At 42.4% G+C, this 16481-nt stretch overlaps 1 protein-coding gene and 2 non-coding genes across 3 annotated transcripts; 1 reads left to right on the forward strand and 2 right to left on the reverse strand.

Annotated features, from left to right (window-relative positions):
• Positions 1 to 2554: 2554 nt before the first annotated feature.
• On the reverse strand, positions 2555 to 2628 carry TRNAW-CCA. The gene has a single exon. It is a non-coding gene; the product is annotated as a tRNA-Trp (tRNA).
• A 174-nt stretch (positions 2629 to 2802) lies between these two features.
• On the reverse strand, positions 2803 to 2876 carry TRNAP-UGG. The gene has a single exon. It is a non-coding gene; the product is annotated as a tRNA-Pro (tRNA).
• A 5597-nt stretch (positions 2877 to 8473) lies between these two features.
• LOC121796785 lies at positions 8474 to 9820 on the forward strand. The gene has a single exon (XM_042195566.1). The coding sequence runs from the start codon at positions 8474 to 8476 to the stop codon at positions 9818 to 9820; it is 1347 nt and encodes a 448-aa protein (XP_042051500.1).
• Positions 9821 to 16481: the final 6661 nt, after the last annotated feature.

Genomic DNA, 16481 nt, shown 5'->3' on the forward strand with positions numbered 1-16481 from the left:
TTCTCGAGACAAGCTCTTAGCCGGCGCATAGGAATTGCCGCCGCTTGAGTGAAGATAATTATGTCGTCCGCATAGGCTAGATGGCTGATCTCCATGCATCTCCGGGAGGCTTTGAACGTCATGTCCTTTTGGCCAAGGATGAGCTTATCTAAGGCTCGGGACAGGTATTCCGCAGCGATCACGAACAGAGCAGGGGAGATCGGGTCTCCTTGTCGAAGTCCTCGAGTTGATCTAAAGAAGCCCGAGGGTGCCCCGTTAACAAGAACCGAGAACCAGCAATAACCAATACACCTCTCCATAAGTGAAATCCATGAATCCGGGAATCCCATACGGCGTAAAACTTTGAAGAGGAAGGGCCATTGGACCCTATCATAGGCTTTAGCCATGTCAATCTTAACAGCCACATTAGGCGCTGGAGAGCATCTAGCAAGCTCATGGAACATTTCTTGAGCCAGTAGTGCGTTGTCGTTAAGGAGCCGGCCTTTGACAAACCCACTTTGGTTTGGGGAGATGACCTGTGGAAGGAAGGGGGAGAGTCGAGAGGTGAGTACCTTGGTAATGATCTTGTTTAAAACATTGCAAAGACTAATGGGTCGGTAGTCGGTCCATGACTCTGGCGAGGCCTTCTTTGGGATAAGGACAATGCTTGTGGCCGTGATGCTCCTTGGCAGGAAGGCCCCTCTGAAGAACTGTCTGATTGCTTCCACTACCTCCGGCCCCACAATGTGCCAGCAGGCTTGATAGAAAGTGGCCGAGAAGCCGTCGGGTCCGGGTGCACTATCTCCGGAAATGCAAAAGGTGGCACTCTTGACCTCATCCGCACTTGGGGCGTCTGCGATGCCAACGAACTGCTCGGCTGAGTGGACCTGCTGGATTAGGTCGAGGTCTGGATCTTCAAGTGTCGGATTGTTGGGGGCAAGGAGTTGTTGGTAAAACTCCACTGCGGACTTTTTAATCTCGGCTTCCTCGGTGAGCTCCTGCCCATTGGCACGAATTGAGTGGATGCGGAGACGGACCCTCTTTTGTTTCACCCAGCTTTGATAGAACCGGGTATTTTTATCTCCCTCGGCAAGCCACCTCAAGGCTGCCTTCTGTCGCCAAAAATCTTCTTCCATTCTCAACAAAAGGATGTACTCGGCAATGTGTTTGTTGATTGCTGTCCTGTGATTCGGTGTCGGCCTTGCCTCGAAACTAGCTTGAGCCACAGCAATTTCTTCCTCCTTTTCCTTTAGGTTAGCATGGATGTTCCCAAAAACCTCTTTGTTCCACTCCTTAAGAGCCTTTTTAACTCTGGCCTGCTTGATTTGAATGTTTAGGAGTCCACCCGCCCCCGTGGGCTCCTCCCATGTTTTTTGCACTACGGCCATGAATCCTTCATGCCGGATCCACATGTTCTGGAACCTGAATGCCTTGGCTCCAGCGGATGTGTTCAGCTTCGTGCACCTTGCAAGAACTGGTCCATGGTCCGAGGCAACCCGGGGGAGATTCGTTACCCGGGTAGCCTCGAAGGTCTTAGTCCATTCCTCACTGACAAGCACTCTATCCAACCTTTCAAAAAGGCCATTCTTGGCCCATGTGAATGCCGCTCCATCAAATCCAGGATCAAGCAGCCTACAGTCTTCCGTTGCCTCCGCAAAATCAACCATCTCGGCTTGCCGGTTGGTATCACTTCCGACTCTGTCTTGGTGTGATAGGATGGTGTTGAAATCACCACCGATGATCCAAGGTGTTCCCTCGAGAGGCCCGGCGATCTCCCTCATCTTGTCCCATAAGTGATGTCTTTCGACCCTTGTGCATTTGGCGTACACGGCTGAAATGGCCACCGGTCTAGCAAGGCGGTGGGACTTGAGGCGCCCGTGAAGAATTTGTTCCGAGTCATCCTCAATATCAAAGGTGGACCCCTCTTCCGCAAACAACCAAATCTTCCCGTTCGTGTTCGAACCAATGTAGGGTAGCCCCAAGGCTTTGGAGAATCGGTCCGGGTCCGGGGGAGTGAGCGGTTCCATTATTGCAAGAAATAAAACATTATGACAACTAATAAGTCTTTTTAAAACGTTTTGAGTGGGCGCGTTCGCGATCCCCCTCACGTTCCAAAACATGAAATTGTAAGACATCATTGACAAGAAGGGTGCGTACCCAAAGAGGATGAAGGCCCTCCTTGATAGTCAATGCGGTGTTGCTCTTTGTTCGGGGCGGCCTCCTCGGCGTCGTCGGCCGGAATGTTGCCTCCAAACCTCTCGTCCCCCCCGTACAACTCCATGGGGTCTTCGTCCACATCCCCACAATTCTCAACATCAAATTCTCCATTCGCCATGAGAGAGTAATATTGGTTAGTACTCATGTGGTTCTTTGCCGAAAAGAACCCACGCCCCCTTGTCATAGCATGTGGTTCGTAACTGCATATTTACAATACAGGCGTGGCGATCAGTTGGACCTTTGATTAATTCAAATTTGATTGGCCTCCTCCTTTCTTTAATCCACCGGAGGTCCAATTTGAATTGTTGTGCAAGCGACTGAATTCATTTCATTTTAATTGGATCCATGAAGAAAAAATCACGCTCTGTAGGATTTGAACCCACGACATCGGGTTTTGGAGACCCACGTTCTACCGAACTGAACTAAGAGCGCTTTCTTATCAGAATAGAAAAGAATGTAAAGAAAAGATTCTTTTTTTTTTAAAGAATCCATTTTTATTTTATATGCATATATGCTATAGTTTCATAAAAATGAACGATTCCGCGCAACGCAATTTGAACCGATCTTCGTTGATTCCTCGTTACTGCTCAAAGGGTCAGTAATAGGTAGGGATGACAGGATTTGAACCTGTGACATTTTGTACCCAAAACAAACGCGCTACCAAGCTGCGCCACATCCCTTCAATTGTTCTACAGTATAATTGTAGAGAATTCCTGTCTTGTTTTCCACATCCCTATTTACTGCATTGAGAAACAAAGTTTTCTGACCATTTCGTCTTTTTTTGGCCTCATTTAACATTTTTTAACATATAATAATAAGAAAGGGAAATCTTATGGATCGTTGTACATTTCAATTGGAATTAGGGATTCCGTGTACAACTCTAAGTAACCCTTAACTACATATACATCTGATTATATATGCTTTATGTATTAAAATAAAAAAAAGGAGGTTTTTCAATGCGAGATCTAAAAACATATCTCTCCGTGGCCCCAGTACTAAGTACGCTATGGTTCGGGGCTTTAGCAGGTCTATTGATAGAGATTAATCGTTTTTTCCCCGATGCGTTGACATTCATTATAGCTATTGACACCGGAAGGAATGAAGAAGATTAGAAATACAATCAAATACCTTTGACTAATCCCCCCTTATTTTCTCTTTTTTCCCTTTTTTTCTAATTTAGAATAAGGGATGAAAGAGAAAGAATAAAAGTGGATTCAACCTCTGCGAGACTCAGTCTCAAACTCGAATTAAAAAAATGAAAGGTGGGGGTAGGGTAGGAAAGTCGCGGTCTAGGGCAAGAATACAAGATCTTTAACTGCCCTTCGGATTTAAATAGATTTTTGAACTCATTGTCTTACTTATTATTTATTATGTATGACTTTGGGCTTTGATTTCATTTATTTTTATCTTTTAAAGGTGGATTTCAAGTTAATAACTTCTATTTTTTCCTTCCTTTCTTTTTCTTCATTTCGAATTAAAATAGAAGAGTTGAGTAAATCAAAAATCCAAAGGAGGTTCATGGCCAAGAAGAAAGGTGCGCGGGTAACGGTCATTTTGGAATGTACCAGATGTATACAAAACGGTGTTAAGAAGGTATCAACGGGTATTTCCAGATATATTACTCAAAAGAATCGGCACAATACGCCCAATCGATTAGAATTGAGAAAATTCTGTCCCTATTGTTACAAACATACGATTCATGGGGAAATAAAGAAATAGATTGAACCAAGGATGTCTTATCCTTGAAAGGGGAGAAAAATGACATTATATAGAACACATTGAAATTGAAATAGAAGATATTGCATTTAAATAAAAAGAATCCTATTTGTAGTTCAAATGACAATTAAGGAATATGATTTTCGGGATAAGAAATAAACTAAACAAACAAACCATGGATAAATCCAAGCGACCCTTTCTTAAATCCAAGCGATCTTTTCGTAGGCGTTTGCCCCCGATTCAATTGGGGGATCGAATTGATTATAGAAATTAGAAACATGAGTTTAATTAGTCGATTTATTAGTGAACAGGGAAAAATCTTATCTAGACGAGTGAATAGATTGACCTTGAAACAACAACGATTAATTACTATTGCTATAAAACAAGCTCGTATTTTATCTTTGTTACCCTTTCTTAATAATGAGAAACAATTTGAAAGAATTGAGTCGACTACTAGAACTACCGGTCTTAGAACCAGAAATAAATAGGCTTGTTTTTTGTTCACTTCAATCAGAATTCCTATCCGAACTCAAACATGGATTCGTTTTTTTTTGACAAATCTTAGAATCCAGATTTTTGTGTCGTAAAAAAAAACGAATCGGAAAAAAATATTTTTTTATTGAACGTGTTCATTCATTTTGACTACTTTAAGCGCATTCTCAGAGTCATTTTGACTCCAACTCCACCCTCCCGGAGTGCATTCTCCGGGGAACCTCATTTAAATTATTTCGGTGTATTCTTTCCAATCCACTTTTTCTCTAATTTCGTTGGAAATCATATAAAGACAATTCCTATTTGATATAGCTATTTGGGCCAGTATTTTACGATTAAGAAGCAACTGCCTCTTATATAAATCATGTATTAATTTACTATAACTATAGGATACTCCCTTTTCTCGAATTACTGCGTTTATCCGAGTGATCTACAAACGGCGAAAATTTCTCTTTTGCTTATCCCTATCCCGATGAGCTGAAACCAAAGCTCTTATTTTCTGTTGAGTAATAGTTCGAGTAAGTCTTGAATGAGACCCTCGAAAACTTGATGCAAATAAACGAATTTTTGTTCTACGTTTTCGGGCTATATATCCGCGTTTAACTCTAGTCATTGAATAAATAAAAGCAAGATTCATTGATAACAGAGCAGATCTAACAACAGCAAAACATTTGTGCTAAGATGCCCGAAATAAATCGGAAATCAATCTTAGATTAGAGTATTCATGCATAATAAAAAAACTTCCACAAAACATAGGTCAATAAACTGAAATCACTAAATCAACACATCCAAGTCTGAACATCAGGCATAAACTAAATGTAAACAGAATTAAAAGTAGAAATTATTTCATCGCTTCTTCTTGAAGTGGAATATAGAACCAAAAGGTGGGAATGATAAAACCAACACCAACACACCGCTAAACTAAACTAAACTAAGAACCAAGTGTGTATGTGACGGAATTCTGGAATTGGAGTAGATTGAGCTACCATTTCAGCTCTAGAAGAGAGCCGAATTCTAAGGAGTGTGTCTCTGTGTCAATGCATCCCTAGGGTATCGTCCTCTTGAATTGTCATTACTTTCCTTGTCTTTTGGTGGATGTTTTTAGCTCCATCTTCTATGCGGGACTTCAGCTGGCCCCATTTGATCCTGACTTGATCAGTTCGCGCAGCAAAGCGTCTCCTTTTCCTTCCTCCATTCGTACGCCCAACTGATCAGTTCATTTCTTGAATATGGCGGACTTTCAAACATACCTGACTCACATTTGCACGTTAGTATCATATAATTAGGTGCATTTTATCACGGAACACATGCATGAATCGAGCCTCATCAAAATGCTCACACTTAAACCATACTTGTCCTCAAGTATGAAAGACAAGAAAAAGAAAAGAGGCAAGTTTCAAGCATGGTTCTTATTCGAAAGACATAAAAATAGAAATTAAGCATGTAAAAGCTCTTGGAAAAGGAAACTCAAACATACTGGAAGACATTAACACATAGAGAAAGAATGAACTGGCTTATGCTTTTCATAATATTTCTTTCATGGCAATAATGGAACCTTTCACCGCGCCAAACCCGGAGTTGTATTCGAACCTTTTCGGACTCAACTTCAAAGGCGCTAACACGTCGGGGAAAATTTGGATCTTTACTAGAGAGGGAGTTAACTTTGATGTTATGGACGACTCCGAGCAAGCTCTCCACGGTATACTTCGCTTGGAGGCATGCAGCCAACCTGTGGCGGTCACGGCTATCTATGCTAAGTGTACTCGCGCGGAAAGATATCCACTTTGGGACAAATTGCGGGATCTTGCGGACAATTTGGAGAGTCGACCGTGGATTATTGGAGGGGACTTCAACACCATTCTTAACCCACGAGATAGGTCCGGGAGCGAGTCTAATAGGCAAGCGGAGATGTTGGACTTCGCGGAAGCAATCGAAGATTGTAGACTGGTCGATGTGGGCTATGACGGTGCACCTTTCACTTGGGCAAAGAACAACCTATTTGAGAGGCTTGACAGAGTTTTTATAAATGAGCAGTGGACGAGCGTTTTCGAGGCAACAAGAATCACGAACCTGCCTCGCGTCGCCTCGGATCATGGTCCCATCCTGGTTCGATGCAAAACAGAGGTGACAGGGGAGCAAGGTAGGAACTTCCGATTCCAGAACATGTGGTTGAGACATGAGGGGTTTCGGGGAGTCGTGGAATCCAGTTGGAGCCAACCCACCGAGGCCGGAGGACTACTTAACTTGCAAATCAAGCTCGCAAGGCTTAAGAAAGTCCTTAAAGAGTGGAATAGAGCAACTTTTGGAAACCTCCAATCCAACCTTAAAGAGGCCGAGGCACCTATAGTAGAGGCCCAGCAAGCCTTCGAAGCTGATGCGTCCCCGACCAATAGATGCCGAGTAAATAAGGCAATTGCGGACTACATCCTTTTACTAAAAATGGAGGAGGACTTATGGAGACAGAGGGCAGCGGTACGGTGGATCAAGGAGGGGGACAGAAATACGAAGTTCTATCAAAGTTGGGTCAAACAAAAGAGAGCCCGTCTTCGAATCCATGGCATACTTGCCGGAGACCGAACCATTACAGATGAGAGAGAGATCAAGGACTCGGCGTCTAACTTCTTTCAAGAGTTACTTGCACCATCAGCTCTCCCTCTGGCCGATCCAGATTTGAACTTGATTCGGCGACACCCACAGGCCTCGGACTTGGAGAGCCTCGCTACTTCCCCCAATGAAGAGGAGATCAAACGGGCAGTATGGAGCATTTCGGCTGATAGCACACCGGGCCCCGACGGATTCACCGCGTCCTTCTATCATAGTTGTTGGGATATCATTGGTCGGGATGTGGGGGATGCGGTAATACAATTTTTTAACGGGGCTTTTCTCCCACGGAGCATCACCGCGACAATGATTGTTCTATTACCAAAGAAGGATAACCCGACATATTGGTCGGACTATCGACCAATTAGTCTTTGCAATGTTTCAAACAAGATCATCACAAAAGTCCTTGCCTCAAGGCTGAACCCCCTTCCTCCCTAAGGTAATATCCCCGAACCAAAGTGGTTTTATTAAAGGGAGGCTTCTAAACGACAACGTCCTCTTAGTCCAAGAAATGTTTCACGAGTTATATAGAAGGAGGCCTGCGCCAAACGTTGCAATCAAGATTGATATGGCATAGGCTTATGATCGGGTACAATGGCCTTTCTTGATCCAAGTCATGCGCCGTATGGGATTCCCGGAGACATTTCTTAGTCTCATTGGAAGATGCATTGGATATTGTTGGTTCTTGGTGTTAATCAATGGAGCACCGGCTGGTTTCTTCAAATCCACTCGTGGCTTGCGGCAAGGGGGTCCTATCTCTCCTTCATTATTCATTATTGCAGCGGAATATCTATTAAGGGCGTTGGATGAGCTTATTTTGGGGAAGATGGAAATGACCTTCAAGTCTAAACGCGCATGCTCCGAGGTTAGTCATTTGGCCTACGCTGATGCTATTGTTATTTACGCAAACGGCCAAGGAATCCATCCAACGGGTTAGAGCTTGTTTAGACGAATATTCGGCCGTCTCCGAGCAGAAGATCAATCTATTGAAGAGCAATTTTTACATTACCGAGACTAACGGTGACTGTGCGGGCACGGTGGAAACGGAGGGTGGTTTTACTAGAGGTACATTCCCCTTCCTCCGAGAGAAAATTTCAAAAGGACCGACATGTTTCTCTTCCTCCGAGAGAAAATTTCAAGAAGAATTTCGGGGTGGGCACACAGACACCTATCATTTGGGGGCAGGTTGACCTTGATCAAGAGTACCCTCGAGGCCATCCCAATACATGTGTTCTAAGCGATCGAACCAACAAAAGGAGCCCTTAAGCTCTTGGAGCAACAACTGGCAAGATTCTTCTGGGGCACTGTGGAGGGCAAACGACGTACACACTGGATTGCTTGGGAACAGATTTGCCTCCCCACTACGGAAGGAGGCCTAGGGATTAGGAAATTTAAGGATGTCCTGAAGGCCTTCAACGTCAAATTGTGGTGGCGCTTTAGAGAGCAAAACTCCTTATGGGCCTCACACATGTATAGCAAATACTGTGCCTCAAAATCACCTTTGGCTCGACTGAACTCGGGTAGGAGCAGCCCGACGTGGCGACGACTCGCGGCCGCTTGGCCCCTGGTCCAGCCAAACATCCGTTGGATCATTGGTAATGGACGAGCCCTGTTTTGGGACGACATCTGGCTCAGGGATAGGCCAATCAGAGATCTTTGCTTAGACACAAGGGGTGATCCCACGACAAGGGTTGCAGAGTTTTGGATGAATGGAAAGTGGGATGGGGCTAAGGTTGGCACCACATGCAACCAAACGGGTATGCCGCCTCACTTGGCTGAGGCCATCATGAGCACCCCTATCCTCCCTGATAGCCCCGATGTCCCGAGGTGGACTTTGTCTCGAGGAGGAAATTTCTCTCTGTCCTCGGCATGGGATTCTAACAGGGCTAGGCGGCCCCGTATCCCGGCTCTTGGAGACATCTGGCACGGTGGCATCTCAACAACAATCTCGGTTTTCATGTGGAGACTTATTTCGAATAGAATACCGGTTGACGCAAAACTACAATGGAGGAACATCTCCTTGGCATCTAAATGCCAATGTTGTCCTAGGCAGCCGGGGTTGGAATCCATTCAACACCTTTTTATTAATGGACAAGGGGCGAGCATGGTTTGGAGGCTTTTTGATGAATGGTTTGATGGTGCGAGCCATCCCCTTCGGCCATCGGACTCCATTCCATCTAGACTCGAAGCTTGGGCTAAGAGAATCAACCAGTCCACAAAGGACCACATGGCTCGGACCCTTCCTTGCATCATCCTTTGGTATTTGTGGGCGGAGAGGAACAACAGCCGACATAATGGGGTTTGCTTCAGGGCTTATAACGTGGTATGGCAAGTCTGGCTATATGTCCAGAAACTGGTGGAAAATGGGCGAGCACGGGCGAAGCACTTCAAGGATGTCCGTTTTGAGGGGTTAACACTCCCCCCCCCCCCTCGGCCTAAGGAACCAACAAGAAGGGCCGTGGCTATCAAATGGCAACCCCCGGATGCTCCATGGCTCAAGTTAAACGTCATGGGCAGATACGATGCGACAACGGACAGAGCTAGTGGAGGTGGGATCATCCGAGACCATCTCGGTAATATGGTGGGGGCTTTCTATACGCCGATTGGTGCACACTCCGAGCAAGAGGCCAAGCTCGAAATCATTCACCGAGGTATGGCATTTGCCGAGAGGCGAGGCGCATTCATCTGGGTAGAGTCAAGTTCACATCAAGCTAGGGCAGCTATTGAGTCAAGGGATTGGGGACCGGCAGCATGTCGTCACACAATGGTACGAATCCAAGGCATTATGAAGGAGGGTAAGTTCAAACTCAACTAGGTTCATCCGGAAGGCAACAAGGTGGCCGGGTACTTAGCTAAATTGGGAAAGGAATCACCGCATCATCAAGAGGTAAATATAGAGGCCGCTCCTAGGCTACTAACCGCCATGGTTCGCCTTTTTTTTTTTTTTAAAATTAACTTCATATATTTATATCATATATATGAAGGAGGAAATTACAAATAAACTCCTATAACAAGGAGGAAAGACAAATTACGCCACCCAGGGTTCGAACTCGAGACCTCCAGGATGGACGCGGTATCCAGCACCCTTTACCGCTAGGCCAAGGGGCTTGGATACCGCCATGGTTCGCCTTGAACGGCTTGGAGTGCCGAACATCCGCTTGGAAGAAGACAACAATGGATAGGCAGGAACAGATGGGGATCCCCAATGCCAGAGCCCAAACCGAAGAAAGAAGTTAGAAGAGGTTTGCTTGTGATTGGCTCGACTAATTTATTCTGGAGATTTTTTGGTATGATTGGCTTTGTAAGATTTGTAATAGGTTTGATTTGGTTAGACCTTGTGATAGGATTACTGTTGGGAGTATGATGAGGTTCGAGCACAGGCCCTGGACCGCCTACTACTCCTATTTTTTTGTGTTGGCACATCACTTTTGGGTGTGGCCACAACTTTGTAATCTGCTCCTTTTTGATATATAGGGATGAGGGACCCACGAACCCTCCACCGTAAAGGTGTTTGATTAAAAAAAAAAAGAACTGGCTTATGCTTTTGGCAATCGTCCCCACAAGCTCAAGGTCAATCAAATTGTTTACAGTCTCAGATTCCTTCTCCCCCCCTTGTCTACCTAATCCTGCTTATCCGTTTGTCAAGATAGATTCTATCTTTCCAACTGTTGGATTCACTCAGTCACTCATTCCTCACCAAAAATGTTAGGACCATTCACTCATTCATTTTGCCATACCATTGATGCTGCGAGAATCACCAACTTATGACAGTTCCTTAAGGTCTTTGATCATGTTGTAATGGGGCTAAAAGGGTGTTATGTGAAATTAGGTGAGAGTCCTAAGGGTTCTAGGTTTATAAAGATAATAAACCCAACTTATGTGTGATGGAGCTACACCCAAGCTGATCTACAAGGACAAGAGGATGGATCCATTGTTCATTCAAAGTGGACCAATTACAAGAGCTAGAGCTAAGAAGATAAAGGAGTCCATGATGCTTTTAGTTGATGAAGCAAAAGCCCAATTCCAAGACCAATCTACATTGGGCCAAATGGTGAATATTATTCAAGTTAGTGGGCAGCCCAATGCATGAAGTTTTGAGTCACTATATATCACATTTTGGAGGCCAAATTGAAGATACATGATGCATTTTCGTCCAAGTTGGGGCAACCAAAATGAAGAGTCATTTTTAAGTTACTTTTTGAGTTAAATAAGTGACTTTAGATTTCCTAAAGTCACACCAATAGTTTAGGAGTTACTTTTCACTTATTATGAGTCATTCTAAAGGTCTTAAGTTGTACTAATGATATGAGACTTTCAAGAGTCCATTCTAGCCTATAAATAGGCTTGTAAGCGTGTCATTTGAGGACACCATTGATCAAATACGAAAATAGACTTTGTCTTGTGAGTTGAATTCTCTTTGTAGAGTTTTTCACTTGTTTGGAACTTATCAAGATACTTTGAGCAAGTTCTTGTGGCGTTCAACCATACCGAGGTTCTTGGCTGATCATATAGCCAACGGGTCGAGGTTTTCCAAGCTCTGGAAGTGGATCAAACCAGATTATCAATCAAGGGAGTCCGCTGCCAAACCTTATACGTGGGGTTCTTGGATCAATATATCCAACGGGTCCTTTGTCCTATCCCAATCCATATCATTTGGTATCACGAGCCATCTGGTATTGATCTATTCTTAGCTTTACCTTACATTCATATCTTAGTTTCAAAAAAAAAATCAAAAAAAAAAGTGAGAAAGGCTAGCACAACTTTATCTTCATTTTATCTAGTTGTTGCAAAAAAAGAAAAAAAAAGGGGCCAAAAAAAGAAAGTACATATAGTAAACATCTTTACCTTCTTTTATCCATTATCTTTTTTTGCTTTACAAAAAGAAGCAAACAAAAAACCAGAAAAAAAAAACCAAAATACATTTTTCACATCATTTTCTCGACCATTTCCTTTCATCCTTTTCATTCAAGGGCTAAAGTTGGTTGATTGCTATTTGTTCTTGTTTGTTCTTGATTTGTTTTATACTTGTGTTTTCTTTGCAAAAGAGAAAGAGTGGTAAAAGGCTTGAGAGGTGAGGTTATTTGAGGGGAGGTAAAAGCCAACGAGTGATATACACGAGTGTTTTGTGAGGTTTATGTTTTTGTCTGATACACGAGTGAACTGTGAGGATGGATTCTACTACTAACGATCATATTCCAGTTGATCCTACGTTGAAAGCCATGCAACAACAATTTGCAAGGTTTGCACGGATTCTGGAAAGTGTTTCAGGGCGGTTGGAGAGGCTAGAAGTTCAGGCAACAAATGAAAATAATAACGAGGAAGAGAGTGGAGGAGAAGATGATGCTTCATATAGGCATCGAAATGAGAGACGTGGAAACGGTAGAAGAGGGCGTACAAATGAAGTGGATGGTGATTTGAGAAGCATCAAACTGAAGATCCCAACATTCCAAGGAAGGAGTGACCCCGAAGCTTATTTGGAGTGGGAGAGAAAGGTGGATCTCATCTTTGAATGTCACAACTATTCCGAGGAGAAAAAGGTTAGACTTGCTGCTATTGAATTCGCTGACTATGCTATAGTTTGGTGGGATCAATTGACAACTAGTACAAGGCGATATGGAGGAAGACCGGTTTCGACTTGGGAAGAAATGAAAAGCATAATGCGTAAGAGATTTGTACCTTCTCATTATTTTCGTGAATTGTATCAAAAATTACAATCTATGAAACAAGGTACTAAATCTGTTGATGAGTGCTACAAAGACATGGAGATTGCCATGATTAGGGCAAATGTTGAAGAAGATAGAGAAGCAACTATGGCTTGATTCTTATGTGGGCTGAATAGGGAGATTGCAAACATTGTAGAGCTTCAACACTATGTGGAGTTGGAGGACATGGTTCATATGGCCATGAAGGTGGACGGACAATTGAAGAAGAAGGGAACAATCCAAAAGAATTTTTCAACAAGTTCTCATTCTTCAAGGACAAAAGAGTGGACTTCATCCAAATCCAATTTTGGGGCAGGTTCTAAACCCCAAAATGAAGCGTCGACATCCAAGTCCAAAGAATTTGAGAAGGGTAAAGGTATTTCTACTTCTACTTCTACTCGAAATAGAGATATCAAATGTTTTCGTTGTCAAGGTGTTGGACACATTGCATCTCAATGTCCAAACAAAAGGGTGATGATTTTGAAGCCAAATGGAGAGATAGAATCTGAAAGTGAACGTGAAGATGATGATGATGAGGAGGAGGATAAACAATTGGAGGAGATTGGACCAGAACATGGAGAACTTTTGGTCGTTCGAAGGGCTCTAAACATGCAAAACAGAAATGATGATCAACAAAGGGAGAACATCTTCCACACAAGGTGTTTGGTCCAAGGTAAACTTTGCATAATGATTATTGATGGTGGTAGTTGTGCAAATGTTGCAAGTTCTGAAATGGTGGAAAAGTTGAGCTTAACAACGGAAAAACATCCTAATCCGTACAAGCTACAATGGCTTAATGAATGTGGAGAAATTCGAGTGACTAAGCGAGTTCTAATTTCGTTTTCAATTGGCAATTATAAAGATGATGTTCTTTGTGATGTTGTGCCAATGCATGCTAGTCACATTCTTTTGGGGAGGCCATGGCAGTTTGATCGTAGAGTGACATATGATGGATTTCACAACAACAAGTCTATCATGCTTGTCTCTTTGACACCTCAACAAGTTCAAGAAGATCAACAGAAATTATCTCAAGCAAGGAGAGCTCGTGAGGTTGAGAGAAAAAAAAGCGAGGGCATTGAAAAAGAGTCGAGTGAAAAGAGTCGAGAGAAAAGTAAGAATGAGGGAAAAGAAAAAAAGAATTTCTATGTGAGAGCAAAAGAAATAAAGAGAGCAATAGTTAAAGAAAAGAGTGTTTTCATCTTAGTGTACAAAGAGTCTTTGTTTACCACTAACGAATTAACCACTTCTTTGTCAAGTACTTTTGTGTCTCTTTTACAAGAATTCGAGGATGTCTTTCCCGAGGATGAACCAAGTGGATTACCTCCATTAAGAGGTATTGAACATCAAATTGACTTTGTTCCCGGTGTAGTTCTACCAAACCGACCAGCCTATAGGGCCAATCTAGAAGAGACTAAGGAAATTCAAAGGCAAGTGCAAGAGTTGTTGGAGAAAGGAAAAATCCGTGAGAGCATGAGTCCATGTGCTGTGCCGGTAATTGTTGTTTCTAAGAAAGATGGATCATGGAGGATGTGCACCGACTGTCGAGCAATCAACAAAATCACTGTAAAGTATCGCTATCCTATTCCTAGGCTAGATGATATGCTTGATGAATTGCATGGATCTGTTGTGTTTAGTAAGATCGATTTGAAAAGTGGTTATCATCAAATTCGCATTAGAGAAGGAGATGAATGGAAAACAGCCTTTAAAACAAAATTTGGTCTATATGAGTAGTTAGTCATGCCTTTTGGTTTAACTAATGCACCAAGCACTTTGATGAGATTGATGCACCATGTTTTGAGAAAATTCATTGGAAAATTTGTGGTTGTTTATTTTGATGATATTCTTGTCTATAGCAAAAATGTGGATGAACATCTTAACCATGTGCATGTTATTTTGGACACCTTAAGAAAAGAATCATTGTATGCTAATCTCAAGAAGTGTTCATTTTGCATGGATAAAGTGGTTTTTCTTGGTTTTGTTATAAGTGCTAATGGGATTGAAATGGAAAAGGAGAAGGTGAAAGCTATTTTAGAATGGCCAATTCCTCAAAATGTAGCACAAGTTAGAAGTTTTCATGGTCTTGCAAGTTTTTATAGGAGGTTTGTCAAGGATTTTAGTACAATTGCTGCACCTTTGAATGAAATTGTGAAAAAGGATGTTTGTTTTTATTGGGGAGAAAAACAAGAGCATGCTTTTAATCTCCTTAAAGAAAAACTTACAACTGCACCAATTCTTTCTTTGCCTAACTTTGATAACATGTTTGAGCTTGAATGTGATGCATCTGGAGTAGGCATCGGAGCTGTTTTGTTGCAGGATCGAAAGCCAATCGCTTACTTTAGCGAAAAGTTGAAAGGAGCTCAATTGAACTATCCAACGTATGACAAGGAGTTATATGCGTTGGTTAGAGCTTTGGAAACATGGCAGCATTACTTGTGGCCTAGAGAATTTGTAATTCATACGGATCATGAATCTCTCAAGTACTTGAAAGGTCAAGGTAAGCTTAGCAAGAGACATGTTAAGTGGGTGGAATTCATTGAATCATTTCCCTATGTAATCAAATAGAAAAAGGGAAAAGAAAACATTGTGGCTGATGCATTGTCTCGGAGGTACATTTTGATCACTAATTTGAGTTCTAAGTTGCTTGGTTTTGAGTTGATTAAGGAAATGTATGATAATGACCCGGACTTTTCTTCTATCTATTTAGCTTGTGAGCATGCTGCATTTGACAAGTTCTATAGGCATGATGGCTATTTGTTTAGAGAAAATAAACTGTGCATTCCTAAAGGTTCTATGCGTGAATTGCTTGTGCGTGAAGCACATGGTGGTGGTTTAATGGGGCATTTTGGAGTCCATAAGACAATGGATGTTTTGCTTGAACATTTCTTATGGCCTAAAATGCCTGTGGATGTAGAAAGAATTTGTAAAAGATGCATAACTTGCATGCAAGCCAAGTCTAAATCACACCCACATGGTTTGTACAAACCGTTACCAATTCCTAGTGCACCTTGGGAGGATATTTCAATGGACTTTGTTGTTGGTTTGCCAAGAACAAAAAGAGGTAGAGATTCAGTTTTTGTGGTTGTTGATAGGTTTTCAAAAATGGCACATTTTATTCCATGTCACAAAACTGATGATGCATCTCATATCGCTGATTTGTTCTTTAAAGAAATTGTCCGTTTGCATGGTGTTCCTAGATCAATTGTGAGTGATCGAGATGCTAAATTTGTGAGTCATTTTTGGCGAGTGTTGTGGAATAAGTTAGGAACTAAACTCTTGTTTTCTACTACTTGTCATCCACAAACTGATGGACAAACTGAAGTAGTTAATAGGACTTTGTCTCAATTACTACGAACTTTAGTTAAAAAGAACTTGAAAAGTTGGGAGGAATGCTTACTCTTTGCTGAATTTGCTTATAATCGAAGTGTTCATTCTGCTACTAACTTTTCTCCATTTGAAGTTGTGTATGGTTTTAATCCATTGAGCCCACTAGATTTGATCCCAATACCTATTGAAGATCGTGCAAGTCTTTATGGAAAAGCTATGGCCGAAATGGTGAAAAGATTGCATGAAAGGGTAAGACTCAACATTGAAAAGAGGATAGAACAATATGCAAAGCAAGCCAACATGGGTCGGAAACAAGTCATCTTTGAGCCGGGAGATTGGGTTTGGTTGCATATGAGAAAGAAGAGATTTCCTTCGAAAAGAAAGTCCAAGTTGCAGCCAAGAGGAGATGGACAATTCCAAGTGATTGGAAAAGTCAATGATAATGCTTAC

The sequence above is a fragment of the Salvia splendens genome, chromosome 3 (genome assembly GCF_004379255.2).
Source record: "Salvia splendens isolate huo1 chromosome 3, SspV2, whole genome shotgun sequence".
In the NCBI taxonomy this organism is placed as follows: Eukaryota; Viridiplantae; Streptophyta; class Magnoliopsida; order Lamiales; family Lamiaceae; genus Salvia; species Salvia splendens.

Bases quoted from the DNA above. Each gene is read 5' to 3' on its own strand.
- LOC121796785 (XM_042195566.1), top strand. From the start codon at position 8,474: ATGTATAGCAAATACTGTGCCTCAAAATCACCTTTGGCTCGACTGAAC.